Here is a 22,827-nt window from a genome sequence, read left to right on the forward strand (position 1 = left end):
ATATATAGTCCTAATTAAGGTCACTGAATTGTTACAAAGATAGTTAAAAATATGACTGTTGCTAGCTTAGATTAAAAAAAATAAAAAGATGAGGTGGGAAAAGGCAGAAGACCTTGTAAGTATAAATAGTTGGAGAAAAATAATTCTAACAATATGACAGTATGTAAAAGTTTAAGTATTTAAATTTTTTAAAAATATTCTGTAATCTGTGATGAATATAAGAATATGCTAGAAATTAGATCTTCGTCCAGGAGAAAAGAAACGGTAATGCACACAAGGTGCTTTTTGTTAGAGAATAGATAATAGTCTTCCAGTTTTTAAAGTATTTTTTAGTGACCTAAAGTGGCAAGGACTCACTGCTAACAAGAAATGTGCCTTTCTTGGAAATGTTCTTGCACTGTCATGTAGCTGAAAAAAATTCAAAGCAAAATTCTGCCATCTGAATATTTTATCAATTTCTTATTGAAGGAAAATATGTTCGTGATGGAATATCAGTACCATGGTAAAAATTAGATAATCTACCTTCACATTTTAAAGGAAAAACCCAAGGTAGACCTCAAGAAATCTGACAATCCAGTGAAGACTGCTTTTCCACACATAGGCAGTTATTTCATCACAATAGTTAAAAAAATAGATTCATGAAAGTAAAAGGCTCCAGCAAAAATCACTTTATCTATGAAAATCAAATATACAGTTTCTAAACTGATTATAAAATCACACCTGGAATAAATTTAAAACCAATGCAATGCATTTATGCGTTTCTTCTTTTAGAAAAGGATATTTTACACCAACTAGTACATGACAAACTACTTACCAGGTTCCCTACAGAAAGGACACTGCTAAACTGTTCTGTCATTGGGTAATGTTCCATGGCCATAAACAAGGTGTTTAAAACAATGCAAATAGTTATAGCAAGATCAACAAATGGATCCATCACAACTAAATTGACGACATGTTTTACTTTTAACCATGGACTCCAGCAATCCCAGATCAAGAAAGTATTTGCAAATCTGTACCAGCATGGTGGGCATTTCTGTCTGGATTCTTCAAGCTCTGAAAAAAATAGAAAAAAAAATCAAATAATGAATATTCAAATTAGATCCTCTGGAAGTTCTTGTTTAAAATATATAAAAAGATTAAATCATTCAAATAGCACACACTAACATGGGATTTCCCTCACCTATGTTTAGCCATCTTAAAGTTAAGCATCTAATTTATTTAAGCTCCTCTACAACCAGTGGACAGTGAAGCTGTCTATAAAGAGTGAATCATCTCTTACATCTATCTAAAAAGAGAAATGTGTTTGTCTCTTTCCCATGACAGCAGGGAGAGTCTGGACATTTAGTTTAGGTTAGTTGACTTGATTACAGCAGATGTCTTAATTTTGGATATTAAAAGTTAGCATGACTCCATTGTCAGTGAGCTGATGTATATAATTTGTATAAGCTTCATAAAAGAAAAAATGTTTGTGTTATGCATGTAACATGCATACATATTTTGATTTGAGCTACTAAAAATATTATACTTGCTACTACACTACAATAACTACTACAATATCATAGCAGATAAATGACTTGGTGCACATGCCCATCACTGTTTATTTGAATCAATATTTTTAATATACAGAATGCCTGTTTTCTTATTTTAAATGTTATCATTTGACTTTGAAAATGTCTTATAGAGTTGCACTGTTTATCAATTGAGAAACAGAACAACAACATAGTATTAGCAGAAAACTCTGCTCTCAATTAGGATCTTTACAAACTTTTTAGTCTTCCATTTCACTGTCAATATTGTCAAAGTTACAGAAGAATAGTAACTTCTACTGAGTATTATAATAGCACATCCAATGTGATGGGATGTTTGAGGACAGCCCAGAAGGAAGATTGATAGTTGCTTAAGTGAGAAAGACTACAAAATATGTAAGAAATGGCCACAATACAGTTTCATAGAGTTGGACTGTTTATCAATTGAGAAACAGAACAACAATATTAGTATTAGCAGAAAACTCTGCTCTCAATTAGGATCTTTACAAACTTTTTAGTCTTCCATTTCACTGTCAATATTGTCAAAGTTACAGAAGAATAGTAACTTCTACTGAGTATTATAATAGCACATCCAATGTGATGGGATGTTTGAGGACAGCCCAGAAGGAAGATTGATAGTTGCTTAAGTGAGAAAGACTACAAAATATGTAAGAAATGGCCACAATACAGTTTCAATAAAACTTCTGCATAATGGCATCAACCAAAATTTGAAATTTGCTAGTTTTCAGACATCCCTTAGATCACAGGGAGATCTCCATCATCATGACACTTATGGGTAATTTTGCTAAAATAGCAAACATGCTGTTTTACAGTATTTGCTAACAAGGATTTAGTGCTAAACTCTCCCCTTTGAGGACCAGTGGATTGATTTCTGCCTTTAATATTGTCCTGTATTGGTGGAATTACAGGAACTTAAAAGGTCAGTTGCCACAGCTCTCAAACTCATTGAAACTAACAAGCTCTCACATCGAACTCTAGCCTCCAGGCAGAAAAGAGTATTGTGTAGTGAAAATCTTCTTTAATCTTTATAAATCGTAACGAAGACAGTACTTCTGAAGGAATATATGGATTGGGTGGAATAATGACATTTCTGTACATGTAACTCAGAATGCTGAGAGATAGGATGGGACTGGTCGTGGACAAAAGTGGCCACTCACACTGCACACTGAGTTGTCACAGAAGACTCCATTGCCTGCATTTAGCAAATTCAGAAATAATGGAAACCAGATATAGGTAGGAGGTGACTATCAGGACAACATAGTTTACATTGACATGTTTTTTCTGCCCAGAATAATTCAAGGACAAACTATTCAGCTGGAGGAAGAGAGCAGCATGCTCTAAGGAGGCATCCTCTCTACCTGGGAGGATAATTAAGAATTGCACACCAAGAATCAAGAGGTAGCAACACACTTGCACTAAAGTAAGAAGATATACTCTAAAAGATACATGTTTGTGAGAATGTTTTGTGAATGCTTTTAGAAGACCATAGGCAATATAAGCCTTACATTTCTGACTACAATTATTTTGGGACCGATTTTATCTGAGAGCAAAGGGCTTAAGAACTCGCTTTAAAAAGTATATTTCAATTCGGACTTAAAGTAAGCTTAAGAACACTGTAAATTTTCTTGGTAATTTCTTGTCCTTTTAGAATAGGTTGCAGGACATCCGAAGGGGTTTGTCTGACTATGAGAGCTGTCACACTGAGCCAGTATCCAACAGACAGATAGATCCTTTAAGCTTATGAAAATATTTTAATGGCATATGTATGAAGTATGAGTGTACTCAGTTTCCATTAAATATGCCAAACAATTCCAACAATGTATGCTTTTTCATACAGTAAATACAATATTTTTTTATCTTTGTTATACTTACCTAGGGTAGTTTAAGAAATGCATAAGGAAGGCAGTTCATGTGCATTGGCATGGGTTGATTACAGTTGGTTGTTTTCTTTTAAACTATCTTTTTTATTCAAATTTCCTATTGTCCTTGGATTTTAAATCTAAGGGAAATGACTGTTCTAGCACATCACTGCCTTTATTATAGCAATTCCTCTATATCTTAATTGATTTTTCCTGTTGATATCTTATGGGAAGAAAATCCCTGTATTGTCTGTTTGGGGCTCTGTCCACCCCCTAGCTATGATTATTTTGTTTCTGTTATTCTGTTAGTCCACTCAATAGAGTAATATTTTGGAAGATGTCATGAAAAATAAAGGGCTAGGCATTTAGAATGTGTAAATAAGCTTAGAAGTGCTCAAAAGCTTTTTGTATCTGATGTTCAGAGATTTCACATGTCCAGTTTTACATTTACAAAGGAAATTATGTAAATAATTGCTCTGTACATATATTTAGCAGAAATTCATTGAATTGCCTGTCAGATTAAATGCATCAACTACCTTCCATTGTATTTGTAAGTATGCTGGCTATACTCATTGCTCTTTGTCTTGCAGCAGAATCTTCCAGCATTTCCATGGAAATTTGATAAGAACTCAGTCGTCTTTTTCTTATTTCTGTTTCTGTAGTGGTGCCCTGTAAATGAAATACTGAGGAATTAAACCATCCTTTTCAACAACCAATTAACAATATTTCTTGTATAAATATTGTAGTGATAATCAAAATCAGCTTTGTGCAGCTTTCTAGACTTTTCTTACACACTTAAGGTTTCTGTTCCTTTAGGAATTTCTTTGTTCTTTGTTGAGGAACTCAGTGGGAATTTTGTGCAGCGCTACAAATAATCAACTGGGAGACAAAATACCAAGGCAATGTGGGGCAAAGGTGGTTCTCATTTAAATGACTGAGTGAACAAAATTTTTGCTATGTATCTTTTTGCTAGTGATTATTACTATTCCTTCAAGAAAAAAATTATCAAAGTTGAAACCTGTCACCTTAATTCCAGCAGCTAGTCATGTTAAATAATTAGTTTGTGTGTACAGAAAGAAGTGAAATATTACTTAAGAAAGTAAGTTTGATACAAAAAAATGAGTATAATTCTAGGAATTAATTATCTCTCTAATACTAAATACATCTAATACTCTCTAATACTGTATAAGAACGCATCCTAACCTGATAGCATGGTTGGAAAAATTTATATGAGAAAAAAAGTCATCTTATTTAATATTTCTTCTACTTAATTCTCACCCACTGCAATGCTTATACAGAATTTGTCATATATTCTTGCAATGAATATGCAAGTCCTCTCTGTTTTGTATCACTTCTAATCACCGTTTCAAACCAATAATACCTGGTTCTGATTTAAATGTGCCTAACATGTCACTACTCTGTAGCACATAGGTGTCCTTACAGTTGCTTTGCTTTATCTTCTGGAGTGTGGCCTAGGGATCTAAACACAGGAGTGGGATTAAAAAATTCCTAAACCTTGGTTCTTGCTCTACCACTGATTCTGTGATTCATGGAAACCACTCACTCTTTTTTTTTCATTATTCTGTCCCCATTCAGAAAAAGAATAAAAAAGCTTGCAGAACTCATAAGGGATTTCAAGGTTATCTTCGTGTGAAGATGAAAAAACATTTTCAAGCATTCACTAGTACTATTTCTTTAGAGAAGGCATTAAATGGCTAAATCTCCTCTCAAGTTGATGTATTTCTGAAATAGAGATATATACGCATAACCTCTGAGGTAATCTAATCAAATTTCTGGTATGAAGGTCTATATAAAGATAGGAGAGAAACAAAAATAAAAAGAAATATGTAATAGTAGTAATGAAATCTCAATACTTATTTATAATGAAAATATTTTTCAGGTTAACTACAATGCTATTATAGCCACCAAAATACCATACTGAATCCATATTAAAATACTACGTATGAAAAAAACTTGCTTTTTTTAAAGTTTGAAAGAACATCTTATCTTACAGAAGTCTGAAACAGAGACTGAAATATAATGTAATTGCAAAGGTACATAGGAATTGTACGTATTTTTCTCATTAAAGTTATGAAAAAAAAGTCTTCAAGATAAATTCAGTAAGACGTATTTCTATATGTCTGCAATAACTGCATTCTGCTTAATTTTGCAGGTGTTTTCCTGTACATATTTCCAAATTATATCCTTAGTTATATATCAAATGTCTACCTTTCTTGGTGAGGTGCAACTATGTACAAATTGTCAAAATCCATTTATGTTTTCTTCTTTCTATGTGTAGGTCTTTTGCTGAAGGCAAGGAGAATATACTACTTTAGTAAGGCTCAGACATAAGATGTTGAGGATTTTTTTCCCCTTATGTTCTGTTATTCAGAACCTATTGCAAGTTATTTCTCACAGGTCTAAGGAATGATAAGGCATGCAGAGGTGAGCAGTAAGAAAAAATTCTGTGCCTGAACCAAACTGTAATAATTACTTGTTTACTTATAATTACCTCTGGTATAAGCTGACCAGTAGGTGAAGTTAGAGTTGAAGGTCCTCCAACCAAGGAAACAACCCCATTGCAATCCACAGTACTGTGCATCTTCCCATTTACTGGAAGGGCCGGTACCATTCTAGAGGACACACTCGCCTGACTAATATTACTGTTGCGCCGTTCTCCATGTCGATTTGGAACAAAGAGAGAATCTCTTCTGCTTTCATTGTCTTCAAGAGTGCTGTGCTCATCATCAGCAAAGTCGTTTTCAGATCCTATGTCTTTTGCACGACCTCTGAAGCTGAAAATGCTTGTTTTGCTGTTGCGTCTTGGTGAGAACAGGGAACCGCGAATGCTTAGCAAAGACTGTAAAAGATTTAAAACAAGTCAAAACAAAACAGCGTTAGAACTGAAGTTCGAAGTTCTTGGCTTTTCAAAGAATAGTTACAGTGCTGGAGGAAGGATAGTCACTTTTTTCTTCAACTGTATCAGTGTGTCCATTTGGGAAATGTGCTCATTAGGGGACCTGAAGTAGAGGGAGAAAATTCTTTCTAAGGTAATGTAGCAGGACTGAGGAAAAGTTGTACAGAAGACATAAGTAAGGTTGGACAGTTTTGAGCAAAGAAGGCAGGTTGAGTTGGTATGGATCCATGACTGTGCTGGAGACAGTTCTCAACATCAGTATCAAGATTTTGCAGGCATTTGTCTTTTATTTTTTCCCTTCTTCAACCACTGGATTCCTAGGAATAACAACTGATAACGCTCATTTATCATTGTTTTCTATTCTATTTGCTAAAGGCAGAAGTGGCCTTAAATTTGGTATTAAATTCACTGTAAGTTGATGTAAAGAACTTGGCTGCCCTCTTCACAACAGGCTCAATAGTGTGGGAATAACATACACAGTACTCTAAAACTAGAAGACAGAGGCAACAGCTTGGGGAAGCTCTGGAGGTACAGTGTGAACATGACTAGTAGCACTCTTAGGCATAGCACTCTGGGGGCTATAGCAGGCTGCACACCTACCAGAAGGTACCACTTGACCATCAAGCAGCTCAAAGCAAGCATTCACCAGGGACACAGTTACCTAAAGATATCCTCTTACAAATGAGAAAAATAAATCAGTGGTTGTTGGTAATTCATCTTTTAATTAAAGTAGAAGCTACCTAATGGAATGTTCTTCTCCCTTGCTACATATTTTATTAACAGCATTCATGAATAAATAAAATGAGTACTAATTGTGGAAAAAAGAAACCTTGCATTAAGCTTTCTTCAGTTCTGCATTTGTACAAATCTTCACATTTTGGTACATAAAAAACCTGGTTTGAAATTATTCTCAATTTTTCACTCAAGTTTTGCAGGTGGAAAGTGCTCATATGTAACAGCAGTGTTTTTTATCCCAGGATAATTAAAGTGAAAGTTACAACTGCACTATCATATATAAGCCTATATTAATATTGTCAAAACTGAACACTGAATATATACATATATCAATACATATGTATCTCTGTATATGCATACTCAGATTTATACATACATACATATAGCGTGTATGCTGAACTGGTCATACTGTCTGTGATAAAGGCTGGCAGGTGTTTACCATTATGAGATGTATTTTTTCTGCTCTTACAGCTATAATAAATTTTAATAATGTGGGCTGAAATTTTCTATGCTGGCTATCAGCCTCAGGCTGAGTTACTTGAAGAGTATCAGCCAAATGGTTTTACGATCCCATTTATGTAAACTTGGCTGGAGAAAAAGTGCTGTTTTGCTTATGCTGAAAGATAATTTTAGATAATTTTTCTAAAAAAAATGTCTAACTGCTATAGAACATGACACTGAATTCTGACAAAGTGGTAAACTAATTATTGCATCCTTTGTACATTTCTTTGTAAATGTATTTGGCCAACCTACAGTCCTTCCAAAAATCACATGATCGCTAGGTTTCATCTGACTACCACTGCTACCCTTGTTTTTTTAGAGAATGTTTCCATGGCTGCTATATTTTGTTTGTTGTCCAATCTTTCCAATACATGTTATCATGCGCTAAGCACAGCTAAATGGATCAGGCCCCTCAGGAATTTAGAAGGAGTAATGCCTGCTTTGAAAATCCCTGATGGATTGAGACAAAAGATATAAGCCAAAATGGCTGCAGTTGTAACACATATAGAGGCAAAAATATGTGTCTACATGCTCCTGGAAAGTAAGATCTGAAAGGAAAGCTTGGCTTTTCTTGCAGGCTGCATCATTTGTTTGCACAGGAAATATTGTGTCAAAGGACAAAACGTCTACAGGGGCCAACTGGGATTATGTCCCCTTACCATTCTACCGCGTTGTTTCATGCTCTGCCACCCTGTTTCTCCAGGGAGCTAACTGCATGGCTAACGAGACAAACCAACTCTTCCATTACCAGTTCTACTGCCTGTAATCCTTCCACTCTTGGAACATTAATTTTAATGTTATCAAAAATAATTTGAAATGCCGTGCTTTCCTAAGCTGCTTAAATTTCTGTGGAGGTTTCACAGTTCTTCATGACAATTGCAAGGATGAAAGCTTTCTGAGAGTTTGGGAGTATGAACAAATACATGCAAGAATGCTTTACTGTATGCTAATAAAGCTACAGAAAGTTTATTATCTATGGAATCTCTTTGTCTCAAATTCTCCTCCCCTTAGTATATATGCTTCTGTAGTAAGTATTTTTTCTGTGCACCAAAAATGTATTTAATATAATATACACGTTAATCGGTCTCTTCACCAGAAGTATATAAAAGAGCAGCAGGAAATTTAGACTAGACAGTGGAGAGGCCTATTATCAAGTAGTTAAAGCACAGGACTAACAGAAATTCCTTTCTGCTCAGACTTTGTCAGTGACCCTTCTTTATTGTGCTCAAGTCACTCACCATCCTCACCTATGAGGTACAGACTCCTACATATATATCTGAGACAGAACTGTGCAGTCTAAGATGAGATCTTTGGCTGCAGCTCCTTTGTATCAGCCTGACTCAAAGCCCATTCCAATGACAGATTTTTTTGAGCACCTTTGGCCCAAAACTAATAGTACATTTTATTAGATTGGAAATACACTTTTACAATATTGTAATATATGCGATATATGTGTAATATTGTAATAAATGAGATAGATTTAAGGATTTGTTTTTCTTACATTTTATTTATTTCTTATCCAGAGAACAACTTGGTCATTCTTCTTAATTACAATAAACATTACTTCACTTCCTTAGAAATGCAAATTTTTCAGACCAGGCATCATCGCTTATACTTGACTAATTACTTAAATTAAGCTTTCCTCCCCTCAGTACATATATTTCAGAATGACATATTTCTGCCACTGAATCTCATATTTTACATCAGTCTGTAAACTAACACACTTGATACGAATATTAAATAGGATAAACCTTGGTAGTTAAATATAGCTCGTACTGGTAGCTAAATGTCATCTGTTGGCTGAGACTAGACATGATCATTTTGAAGAGATGGATTTTGAGTGATTTTTCTACAAATATCGTAACTGTGTGTAGACTTGAAATAAGCAAAGGTATCCTTAAGCAACAGAAGAGATCCTTTGATTTAAGGGAGTAGAACTTTGAAGTTGGGACTAAATGATTTCCAGAGGTCATTCCTAAACTATTTTTTCTATGATTTCAATGATTCTCCATCTTGTATAATGTATTTCTAGTGAAAAAGAACAGTATGACTAGATTCTCATAAATACAGGGCCAAACGATCCCTTATGCATTTTGTCATTATTGTAGAGTACTACAGCTACTTTTTGCATTATCTACCTTTTAAAGAAGCTAATTAAGGAAAGCAATAGAAACTAATGGTAGTGTGGAATTTCCTATTCAGGGTATTTTGATGATGTGGTCTTCTAAAAAAGAAAACATACTTGTATAGTTTTGAAATAGATGCAGAACAGAGAACCTATGGTTGATTAATGCAAATATATGAATACTAATCAAAGAATCTTTGTTTCTTTCTCCAATCTACCAGATGCATCTTCAGAAATACATTTTCAGAAATGTTTTAATTAACTTTACAATTATCCTTGGTATATTCTTTTTATCCCTTTGCTAATAGAATGGATCAAACCATGTCAAACTGTAATACAGTTAACAGTACTATTGGTGGGTTTTTTCCTTCACTCATCTTTTACATAACTTCCAATATATAAAGCTTCTGTAATGTCAGTCAAAATCTAATTAGAGTAGACATACATAATTTAATAAAAAAGAGTGCTGTACCTGGTGGGGAGATGTGAACCTTTTTTCATATGTCAGTTGACTTCCTTCTGTGGAGAAGCGGAAACTTTTCCTTCTGATACTGTCTTCTGACTCAGACTTGGGGAACTTATCAATATCACCTTTGTCCTCTGCTTCAGACATTTCTTTCTGTCTTCTTTTCTTCCTTCTGTTTCTTCTTTCTTTAGCACTCTTTGTGCTCAACTTTGATGCTTCTGAAGAACTTTCCAAGAGTTCTCCTAATCCCCCTACACCACTGAAATCTCTTGATGCAACTGATGCTGCTGCTACTGCGGCTGTTGCCTGTCAGGTTACAAAGCAAGGTATTCTTAGTAGGCCAACAATGAACAATTTTATAGGCTTTTATCAACTGCTTGCATTATCACTGTGGTAATACTGCTCTTGTATACCTTGAGAGTGCAAATATAAACAAACAGATTAAACTGAAGATAAACTGTTGAGCTGTATAGCTCCTCATTGTTTAGTAGCATGAGCTACTTGAAGCATCAACATCAGCAGAACAGTAGCATCACTATTCCTTAAAGACTTGCTGCACAAGACACCAGTCTAAAATTAGTCAGAAAATAAACATGGGTCTTTTTCATGTATTCCAGACCTGTTTCCCCATTTTCTTTTGAGAAAAGCCCCACGTCGTGCTCTAATTTGGCTGGTCCATTCTGAGTCCCTACAGAGAAAATTAATGCCTAACATCCACCATATGAGTTAATGTACCACAATCTAACTAGCAGTCTGCAAGCAGTTGAATCCAACCTTTCTTCACTGTCTTCACATCAAGAACACTCCCCTCACTTTCCTTCTACCTTCACTGGCAACAGGAACACCCTCTAGACATGTCTTCAAGCCTTCCCACCCTCCCATATGTCCCACTGTAACAGCAGTTTAGGTCTTTGTTACAGATAAGAAAGGTACATTTATTGCCTGTTGTTGCTGCGGCCAGAGAGAAGAAAAAAGTTTAGGTTTCTTCTCTGATGGAAAGGCATGAACTGACTTGCTGGAGCGAAGAGCCATCCCAAAACTCAGGACCTGTATCTTCAACTACAGTGGTCAGCCTACCTGATTTGGTTCATTAGGGAAACTGGTTCATTTAGTCATCAAATAAAGGAATAATTGAGAGTATATCCAGGATTCTTCCTAGAAAGAACTGTCTGGGAGATTGCTATGAAATTCTGCAGTGGCAAATATGTTTGGGAAGCTGACAGGCTTCAGCTTGTGATCTTACAGAAAAGGGTGGTGTAAGAAATGGCAAGAGACTAGGGTTACATAACAAAGATGACAGGTAATTATTCAGAAAAACTTACTGTATTCAATGCGAAATATTTCAGGAATGATGAGAATCGCTCTACAGCAGAATTGTTTGAAAGCTCATAGTATAAATCAATGTCTTTCTGCACCACAATGTACAACCCATGGTATACAGGTTGATTTGATGCATAATTTTTCTGCTAAATGGAGTATTAAAAAGATTCTGAAGTGTTTATCAATTTAAAAAAGTGATACTTCAAATTTTGTCATACTGGTTGCAGAATATCATCCTTCAAATGCTGTAACAGAGACAAAGGCAGCAGATACTAAGTCACCACCCAAGTACTTCATAATACTAACACCGAAGGTCAAACAAGTGCAGCAATCCAAAGACTGTTGTGATAGCTTAGGTTTGTGGATGAATAGGTTCAGTGTCAAAGGAGTGAAGAGATGGGTCCCACACTCATTTCAGCAACCAATTCCGCAGCTCTGTGATCCACCTTGTAATGCATACTTTCTGCTAATATCCTCACATACATCTTGACTGTAACACTGCTTTTCTTCTAATGAATTGAGTGGCCATTCATTTAAAAAAGTAACGACTTTCCAGGGCCTTTATCCAACCTTCCTCATAGTCTCAGTTTCATATGGTTCTCTTCTTGTTCTTAATCCTGGATCAGCTTCATCTCTGTCCCCACTCCCAAACTCACAAACATCTAGATAAGCCTCCTGATATCTTTTGATGTAATGTGATTTAGTGCCTTTTGTGGATGAAAATAACAGAATAATAAAAAAAAAAGTACTCTTTGCTGATATTTACCTTTTTTAAAATTCAAATTTTGCAGGAGTCTGCTTTTTTGTTAGTGATTTGGAAGTGATAAGGTTTAAAGACTAAAATAGAGATATGCTAATTAGACTTCACAGGTCATGCATAAAGATTTCTTTTCAAGAAAAAGACAGAGTTTCACTTTCTATTAGCACTTTATAGAATTATTTTGACTTAGTGAAAGTAGCTGTAAAACTCTACCAAAACTACAGTTTCATAGAAGATTCTAATTTGCTAGCATTTTATAAACATTGTCCTGTTGAAAATGACAATATGCCAGATGAAAAGCAACAGAAAATCAGTCCAGAAATTATACAGATGTCTGACTCAGCTGAATTCCTGCATATATTTTACTTTTAGATAAGAAAACCTCACACAAAAGTATCTATTAAAATGTCTTTTTCTCATAAAACTTTAAATAATTTTCTTCTCTTTTCAAAGAAAACATAGATTATGCTAAAAGAATTCTGAAGTAATACCTTTGTTATAAATGTAAGGATATATAAACTTCTGATTGACTTTAGTGTGCTTGAATTAGGGATATACTTAAATAGCTTGCTGGATAGAAACCTAAAAGAACACTGATTACAATCCTTCTCTCTATTTTCTGAATATTGGGGAAGAACTATTAAGTATAGCAAGCCTGGCAATTCTCACTCAGACCGTAAACCAGAAGTAACATCACTAGACTTTTTTCATGCTGTTCATAAGATCTGTAACATAAAGCATCATGAACTATGACTACTAAAGTCAAATTTCTAGGACACTCTTATCACAAATATTTTGCTTTTACAGTCTTTTGGTGAACTTAGTAGCATTCTTTTCTGTACCGTTAACTTGCTTTCTTACTATTTGGTTAGTTCCTGATTTTCATAGGCTATTTCCGCTTTTGTAACTTGCGTGGTAAATATATATATATAATATAAAATATAAAATATATAAACAGTTTATACATGTTCTAATTCATAAAAGATTATTATCATTGTTTTAAGAATAAGGCTGTTCAGAAAGTACAATTTCCATCATTACCTGAGCTTCTTCTTGTTGCTTCTTCAGTTGTTCCAGCATTTGTTGAAATTCTGCCTCTTTCTGCTCTGCTTCTTCCATGGTTGCTTGATTCTGTTCTTCGTAGGCCATGGCAACCACGGCCAGGATCAAGTTGATCAGGTAGAAAGAGCCCAGAAAGATCACCAGAACAAAAAATATCATGTATGTTTTCCCAGCAGCACGCAGTGTCTAGGAAGTAGAAAGCATATCTATATATTATTCCACCACTTACCTTTGTTACTGCAACAGCATTATGCTTTCAGCTCATGTACAAATAAGCCTGTTTATATAATTTTGTATGTCACCCACAGTTCACTTTTTATATCATAAAAATTTCTTACCAGCTGATACAGGTTCTCCCAGAAATCCTGAGTCATTAGCCGAAAGAGTGACAAAAAAGCCCAACTGAAGGTGTCAAAACTTGTGTAACCATAGTTGGGGTTTCTACCAGCTTTCACACATATATATCCCTCTGGACACTGCCTATGTGAAAACCAAACAGGAGGTACTTAGTCATACCTTTTATTTTCTTCTAGAACATACTTATTTTCTTTTGGAACGATATGCATTATTTTTTCCACAGGAAATCCATGAATTACAATTTAATTAATTCAGAAAAAAAAGTCCTAAGAAACAAGCTAATAAAAGAGTAAATGAAAGGTACCCCTTCCGTCCGTTCACTGATTGAAATGACCTAAATACTTAAATTCTCCTCAGTTACATTTTGCAAATGGAATCTTTATTCCAAATTAATAATTCCTGGCAGAAATAATTGCTAAAATGTTGTTAAGGTTACAGACAGATTAAACAACTCAGCTGTTGAGCTAACAATTCCAGCTCATAATTGGGCAAGTGTGTATGGCAGAATTTGCCAGTAATGAAAAAGAGTTAGGCTTTGAAAAAAAGATTCAGTCTTGAGCTATGAAGTCACTACTGTGCTTTCTTAATATTTTACACATTCTTTTTCGCAGTTCTAACCTTTGCTTTCATCCTACTTTCTTCAATCAGTACATCTCCAAAATAGGCTTTACAAGAGTTCAGATTTTATCATTAACATCAAAATCATTTTCCAGTCAAGCAGGAAGAAAGGCTGTTGATGAGTATTTCATTTAGCCAGAGAGTAAAATATTTTGATTTAAGAAAAAAACCATTGTTTTGCAGCAAAACTCTGTAAGTTCTATAACACTGCTAAATACAGAGTTGCAAATGCTACCGTTAGTTTTCATGTTATTGCTTTTTCTACAGAACATAACAGAGCATTTTTGAAAGGGTCTTACCCTGCATCAGAGCTATTTCCACAAAGTAGGGCATCTCTTTGTCCTTCCAAAATGTAAAAATGGGCTGTGTGGAAAGCATTAGAAATATATGTGAATAAATCAAATTAACCTGAAACTACTACAAAGTAAAACAAAAACAAATTGTAAGAAAATCAAAGTGGCTAGCTGCTGATCACTTTGTAGTTTGTTTAGGAACCCTTCTGGTTATTGTTCTTGTTTATTGTATGTATTTGATCTCTGTTAGTCAGTGACTGTAAGCAGTTCTACATAAGGCAGAAATAGAAACTGTTCAATATTCTTTGATCACAAATAGTTACATACTATAGCCACAAATATATTAAAAATAGTTGTATCAGTCATTCTTACTTTCATCCTCAATGTAATCCTTCCAGTTAAATGTGCTCACTGTCATATTAACAAATGTACCATTTTCATCCATTGTGCTATTAAAGTAGGAAATAACATTTATTTCAAAAGTAGAATTGTCTGGAGGCCACTGCAGGCATTTATTCCTCAAGTTGCCCATGAACAGCTGTAGCCCTATTAGTGCAAATACACTCAGACAAAACACAGTCAGGATCATAACGTCCGAGAGTTTCTTCACAGACTGAATTAGGGCTCCCACAATAGTCTTTAGGCCTGTAAAGAGAAAAGATCCACAGATTCATCAAAGAGTATCTTGGCTCTTCCCATATAATTAAGATGTCATGCAGACACTTAAAAGAAATTATTTTTTATTTCTCAAAAAGTAAAGCTTCATGAACAGCCTCAGAGCTCGTGAAGATGAATGAAAGAAAAAGATTAATTTTTATGACTATGCAATGTACATATATTCCAATAAATTGAATATATAATGTATTCTCAAGCAGGAAATTTTATCAATCACTCTTTCAAAAAAATAGATTTTATTTAATTTCTTATTTTCTCTCTGCATTTAATATTCTGCCAATAATTCAGTATCTAGTTAATATTAAATATGACTTCACAACAGTATGAAGTATGTGAGTAGTATGAATTAGAATTGCAAGTAGTTTGAGTAAAAAAAATCATTTGCGTTTGATAAATTTTCCTGTGCAATTTTTATCTCCTTTCTGGTAGCTTTTTTGTTGTTACTTGGTTGTCTTTAAGAATAATGTCCATTTTAAGTGGTAAAATAAAGGAAAAAATTCAAAATCAAGAAAGCCATAGTGCTAAAGCTTTTTCAATGTAAAAGAGACAACTTGGTCATAATAAAATGCAGAAAAAAAGCAAAATAACCCATAGGCCTCATATTTGATGTTTCATGCAAGAATCTGTTAAACTCAAAGGCTGATTTTGCAAAATAAAAGAAGCTAATGCTGAAAAGGCAAAGAATCATAAGCCAGGCTGATGATCCATGACTTTTTGGTTTGGGTTTTCTTTCTTTTTTTTTTTTTTTTTTTTTTTTTTTTTTTTTTTTTGGCAACACAAGCAGCAAACAGCAAGACTTATGCTCAAAAGAAGTGAATTCGACTTCAATGGAATGAAAGTCAGCCTCGGTGTTTAACCTCGCTCTCACCTGGAATGACTGATATTGTTTTCAAAGCTCGGAGAACTCTGAATGTTCTCAACGCTGAGACATTGCCCAGGTCCACAAACTCTGTCACATATCTGTAATAGGGGAGTTCACACACAAACACAATGACAGCACACAAATAACAGTTGGAGATACGAGGGGCCTAACACCTTACACCAACTACTTCTTACCTGGGATTACAGAAATAGTTTTCAAAGCTCTCAATACTCTGAAAGTTCGAAGAGCTGAAACATTGCCTAGGTTTACAAATTCTGTTACATACCTGTAGGATTAAATCACAGTTATTCAGAATTGAGGCAGAGCTTATACTAATTATGTGGGTCTTCAAAACCTCTGTGGCAACATTAGCAATCATATTGCAAAATTTACCTGTCTCTTCACTACACCTTGCTTTTACAATTATTTATTTTCAGCAATTTTGCTTAAATTGCATTGAAGTTAAACTCACTGATTTGTATTTGAACAGCTAATCAAACTAATTAGCTTGTAATAGGATGGTGACATGAAGTCAAAGGGATGGCTTCCATTCTGGTCAGCAGAAAAATGTAGGACATGAAATTAGTGTCTCTAAGCAGTAATCACAGTAGCGGCTGACACTCTGTGCTGGCTCCTGCCATATTTTACTTTGATTCATGAGTACTAAAAGTGTGATATGGCATCTAAACTTCACAGGTTGCAGAAGTGAAATACTTTTAAATCAATGTATTTATTATAATATTTGCCACTAATTTCATGCCCTGAAAGCTTAAAAAGTTCTTGAACCACTTACGCCATTAAAATGACACTGAAGTCAAGCCAGTTCCACGGGTCTCGCAGAAAAGTAAAACCTTCTAAACAGAAGCCCCTTGCAAGAATTTTGATAAGTGATTCAAAGGTATAAATTCCAGTGAAAGTGTACCTGAAAAGCATCAAAGCAGGAATAATGGATGTTTGCATACTTATGCTTATAGACAGTGCCCTTTTTATCAAAGATAACTTGCAAGAAAATAATTTAAAAGTGAAAGGAGAAAATATGCTATAGATACAGATATAGATCTATATCTATAAAATAGATATAGATATAGATATTTTCTAAAAGCTTAATTTAATCTCAGTTTTTGTGCTTGCAAACCATTTCAGACTCTAGTATTTATAAATACATTTCTGACTTTGATATTTATATGTACATTCTCTGGCACTCACAGGGCTGCCTCTGCATTCACAAATAAGGTAGACGTCTAAATGTTACCAAAAAAAGGGACTTTTTTTAATGTCAAAATCAGAGATTTTTGTGAAAATCAGTTCTGGATAATAACTATATTCATGCTTATAACATAGGTTTATTTCATAAATAAACATTAAATACGAGAAAACATGCCCAGATTGTTATTCTTGAGGATGTGGAGCATGATTACCGATTTACCTGGTGTGGTAACAACCATTCATTTATAAACATAGAATAGTCAGTTATAACCAGAGTAATGCAGGGACTTCCTGAGGCCCACGTGGGTCTGTGCAGACCTCCAGAATAAAGGAAATCTACCTACAGATCCTAGTGCTTTCCTTTCAGACTCGGCAACCCTAACAAGCCATAGCCACTGTTGAGCATCCTGGGAATGGGTGAATGCCAGTGCAGTTTCTAAATATATCATTAAGAGTAAGATTCCTTAATGCAGTGAAATAAATAAATGGAAATCAATAATGGCTATTGAAGAACATGAGGGAATGAAAGAAACCACAAGTGGTTAGAACTAGGTTTTTCATGAGTAGTACTATTTCAAAGAAAAACATAGTATTTCAAAGAAAAATGTGTATCTGTATTTTGTTAGAGAACAAACATGCACATATAAGCATGAACAAGAGAGAGAAACAGAAATACTTTGTAGTTTCCTTACTTCTGTGAGTTCTTTCTTGATCCTTCATAGGCAAGGCCCTTTCCTCAGTGGTTTGAGCTTCTTTTGGTTTGGGTGTCGTGTGTGCTTGCTGTGGCTGGCACTTGTGAGTCCACATCAGTGAGCCACAATGAATTTGTCCCACTGTGCTAACATCATGGATGCTCAAGCAATATATCACTGGCCTCACCAAAGACATGCAACTATTTTACATGCACATTGGAAGTTCTGGAGCTCCTTTTCCAGTTTACAGCTCAGAACACCCAACGACAAGAGCTCCTGTTCGTACTTCACGGCAGAAGTTCAAATACTCCTCCAGATATAGTTTTAAAGAACAAGGCATTATTCTTAAACCATTGAAATTATTCATAAGAAAACCAGAATGATATTGACGATCTTGTGAATTCTGGTTCTTCATGACTCTGGAAAAGCCCATCCTGACATGCAACTTCCCAAAAATGCTTCTTGTTTGGAGCCACACGAAAACAAAGTAGTAAATACAAAGAAGTAAAAATGTTTAACTTACTCTACATTCTTTGTCCAGTCTGGAGGGTTACTCATGGTCATAAATACGCAGTTGGTCAAAATAGTGCACATGATAAGCATGCTGAATAATGTAGATTATAGTCAAGGGATGTAACACAGACAAACAGGACAGTTTTATAACACTGAAATAATTTAAAATATTAAGTGTATAAAAATATGTACAAATAACATGACATCTTAAATGAAATATGAAAATAAAACTTTGCACATAATTTTATCTGTTTGGAATGGTATGCCATCTGGCATGTTATGGTGCAGTTACCGTAAAACAATGCATTACTTTTATAATTATGGCAGGTTTAGGATTTAAATGAAACTTAAATACATCCTTAAGTCTGTAATATACCCTTAAGTCTGTAAACATACGAAACGAGTACACAGACATAATTACTCATTGAAGCCAGCGGGATCATTCTAAAAGATCTTGAGGCAGAGGCTGGTTTTTTACACCCAAGTCGTTCTTTGGACATGATCGAAATACGTTTGAAAATACTCTCTGTTATTCTGACCTGGATCTTTTATAGGACACCTACCCCAATGCTGAAAACACAATGCCGAAAAAGTATGCCTGAAAAAGCTGCTCTTCACTCATGCTCTTTTGTCCTTGCTAAGCGAGTCTAGTTCATGAATAGTACTACTGGTCTTGGTAAAAGTGTGACCTTAGATATGTTCAAGTGCAATGGTTTGTTACTAATTTGGCCTTAGCTGCAGGGCTTAGTAGGGGATCAGGTCTCCTTTTGTATGTAAAACCTGATATTTAAACTCTGACAGCTTTAGGTGGTTCAGTAGAGAATTCTCTCAGTAGGAATGAGGATCATACTGCAATTCACATGTGATATTGCTGCTTTTTAAGTGTGATCAGCGTATGTTTAGTTAGCATAGTATACCCACATGGACATAATTTGTACATCCATATGAAAAGTATTATTTCAGTAATTAAATAGTTTAAAAGGCAACCCTTAAATCAACATTAAGAAAAAAGGATATGAATGTACCAAAATCTTGATAGCAATTTTTCTGATGGGGTTAAAAGGAGTTAAAATATACAAGGCAGATGTGGCACTGAATCGGAAAATTGCCTTTCCCTTATTCAATACTATGAAAGTCTGGAAAAAAGAAATGCAAAATTAAAATACAGTGTTGACTACATAAATGTCTTTACCTCCTCCTAAAGGTTTCCATTCTCCACCTGGGAGGTTCAAGTTCCATTCTACTGTCTACCTGTGGTAGGAAAACAACTGATGTCTATGAATACAGTGGATTAAGCCTTGCACAGCCAATTCTCCAATTTGCTAAATTTCCCAGCATGTGGACTGAATTCTGATATTATTAAAATTGGTGGAAATTATCATCACCAATGTCAGTTCATCAATAACAGCAAAATGCGGCATTTTATCACTAAAATATTTTCAATTTTGTTTCTAACAAAGTCTTTGATTGAAGTCAGAGTTTCAAATTTATAAAATACATTCTACCTTGTGAGCAAACAAACAAAACCAAAACAGCAAAAGGACAATTCTAAATGCCAATTTGTATTTAGAACAAATACTTGACAGTTTTATACACATATATCTGGTGACAATGGCAAATACCTGTCACTAAACAATTAACCATAATTTAAAAATAATTTTGCTTTCATTTTAGATTTTTAAGTACTACCAGTACCAATTATATGTATCTTCTAAAAATGTATCAGTGAAAAATGGAAAGGGATACATAAATTGCCAGCTGACATCATTCTGAGAGTTCTGAGACAAATGTATGCCTGAATTTGCCACCCTATAACAAAAAATATTTTCTTCAAAAAAAAGCTGTTTTCATTTTTAACAATATGCTCTTATTTTCCCTATATGTGAGCACCAAATTTAGGTAGTTATTATCTTTAAAAATTTGACCTGATGAACCTACAGTTCATGTTCACTTTCATTCTGTTGCTGTTGGTGGTCATCGCCTAAGTGTTTTCATTTTAATTCCAAGTGCATTTGTGTGTGAGGTTTACTTGCATCTTTGATGTTGTTTGAAATTTCTTCAGGACACAACTATTCTTCATTCCTTTTGCTCTTTGTCAATGGTAATGGCCCTGCTTTGTGTTACCATAATAGAGTTTTTGTTATGCTCTCAGCAGAGCTATATAGTATCACTGTTCTCCATGTTGATTTCCATTCTCCGTAAAAACTTGGCGGTGATCAGAAAAACGCTGCCCTCTCCGTGGCCTTTACTGCCTATATGGTCTGCTGTCTCTGGGAGAGAAAGCAAACCTCTCTACAGTGGGAAAGAAAACAGGTAAGGAGGGTTGCCTGTTCACAGAATAACATCAAGTGTATCACTGAGGATGACAGAGGATGGACTCACACACATTGGCATTTTTCTCTGCCTACAGCCCTTCCCAGCTAGAAATGCGAGAAAGATGTTGCCTGTCCCAAGGTCACTGCTGCAGCAGAGCCTGAAGACAGACTCCAATTCACATATGATTTTCTCTGCTTTGACAAGTTGTTGATTAAGAGCAGTTTCTGCTATAAACTGGAGGAGGGATGACTAATTCATTGTTTAAGATGTCCATTTGTTTTCTGTTGAGCGCATTAGGCTGGGACATAATAAAAATACAGATGCCACCTGTGATGAACGAGTCTGCAGTTTACTCTTGTAGACTAACAAGTCCATCAGTAGTCTGAGTTTTTACACTTTTGTTCCAAAAAATCTGACTACTTTTTTTGATCATTGGAAGTTAGAAAGTATAATTCAGTACTTCACAGGTTTTCTGATACTTCATTTGTAGAAGACTTGTTTAGAAAACTTTATTCCTGAACTTATTTATGCAACTTTATTCCTGAATTTTTTTGCAGCTAGTCAAGAAAAGGTCTTAGTGTACACAATTATATTGTAAATAAGAGTCTGCATGGAACTGTTGATATAACTAAAACCATATAAATGAAAATAACCCTTGGCAACACTCCTTCTCTGAGCTTTCATTTTTTTAAGTTTCTTTAATAATGTTAATATTTGTATTATCTATAGCACTGTGTATTTAAGTTTGGCAACTGTTAGGTTATGTAATTACATAAGGATTCTGCTTTACTTTCCGTTCCTATTACTGAAGCCATAATTTTAAAAACAGTTTTGCGAACCAAATACATTTTATACATACATAGATAGCTGTATGTTTATATAGGTTATATAGTTATAAAAGAAACAAAGAATACGGTTACAGTCCTTTATTTCACTAAGTTGGATGGATGCTACCTGGTTATCTACAACCATCTCTACTGCAAAACCATGCTTGGAACACCTTGTTTGTCATATCCATATACTGGTACGCTGAGATCAGGAAAATTCAGTCATGTTCTCAAGTTCAGGCAAAGTCACAGAAGCTATATCTTCTTTACACTGAGATAAATAACAAGTAACTCAACTGAAGTTGAAGGAGTCACAATATAGAAGACCATAAATCAATTCTGTTAAATGAAAGCATGTTTATGTATATTTAGTGGCTTGGTGGCTCTAACCATCATATTTTGTGATTAAACTTTTCTAGCATAGAAAATTATATTTTATTTTGTGCAAAAGATAACTCACTTTTTTATTGATATAATATGGGTCCAGGTCTTCCAAAGGTTCAGATACCATTCCTGGAGGTATGTCACCATAAATAAATGGCAGTGTCTTCCCTGCCTCCAAGTCACTGTTTGGTTTTGGACCATTTTCGTCATCATCATCTGTATGTTCTTGCTTGGGCTTTTTAGCTTTTTCTTCTGCAGAACGTTTTTCAATAGCTGCGAGAGAATCTCTAGTAAAATAACGGAAGCTTTCAGGTCCTGGTGGTACCAGCAGTGCCTGTGCCATGTTTTCATCCTGCAAATTTAATTACTTTTAGCCTCTTGCATAAGAATGACCTATAAAAGAAAATTAGATAATTTAGTAAAAATAGATTGTACCAAAAGAAAAAAAAAAAACCCAAAACAATTGCTCAGAAAACCTTTCCAGGCCTGAAATAGAAGCATCATATTTCAAGGCTGAGTGAAAGTTAAAAGCAACTGCTCAGAATTTATTTAGATATTTTATAAATTAATCTTCAGCTTGTTCCTGCTGGTCTAGAAAAAGACACTATGTCTGCCCACAAACACAGCTTTGCCTATGTCCTTACACTCTCCCAGATAGAGCAAAATACTGATACAAGTGTTTTAACAGTATCTTTTTTTAACAGCAAGTATAAATGCATATGCTATGAAGTACTCTTGAAAATTGTAAACCTGTATTTTACTAGTTAATGCATTTTATCTTCCTGTATTTTT

At 34.7% G+C, this 22,827-nt stretch overlaps 1 protein-coding gene across 1 annotated transcript in view; it reads right to left on the reverse strand.

The window, feature by feature from the left end:
• The window catches only part of LOC104621285 (sodium channel protein type 2 subunit alpha-like), a gene marked incomplete at its 3' end in the record, with an annotated part of 58,141 nt that extends 35,763 nt beyond the window's left edge, over positions 1-22,378 (reverse strand). Inside the window, exons 1-13 of the mRNA XM_010287725.1 lie at positions 22,112-22,378; positions 19,526-19,644; positions 18,519-18,608; positions 16,891-17,019; positions 16,104-16,195; positions 14,933-15,205; positions 14,567-14,630; positions 13,631-13,772; positions 13,272-13,478; positions 10,157-10,456; positions 5,919-6,266; positions 3,943-4,075; positions 815-1,053 (exon numbers count right to left, since the gene is read on the reverse strand). Coding sequence (XP_010286027.1) covers positions 815-1,053; positions 3,943-4,075; positions 5,919-6,266; positions 10,157-10,456; positions 13,272-13,478; positions 13,631-13,772; positions 14,567-14,630; positions 14,933-15,205; positions 16,104-16,195; positions 16,891-17,019; positions 18,519-18,608; positions 19,526-19,644; positions 22,112-22,378 — 2,403 coding nt within the window. The remainder of the gene's footprint in view (positions 1-814; positions 1,054-3,942; positions 4,076-5,918; positions 6,267-10,156; positions 10,457-13,271; positions 13,479-13,630; positions 13,773-14,566; positions 14,631-14,932; positions 15,206-16,103; positions 16,196-16,890; positions 17,020-18,518; positions 18,609-19,525; positions 19,645-22,111) is intronic.
• Positions 22,379-22,827: the final 449 nt, after the last annotated feature.

The sequence above is a fragment of the Phaethon lepturus genome, unplaced genomic scaffold (assembly GCF_000687285.1).
Source record: "Phaethon lepturus isolate BGI_N335 unplaced genomic scaffold, ASM68728v1 scaffold17105, whole genome shotgun sequence".
Classification (NCBI taxonomy): Eukaryota; Metazoa; Chordata; class Aves; order Phaethontiformes; family Phaethontidae; genus Phaethon; species Phaethon lepturus.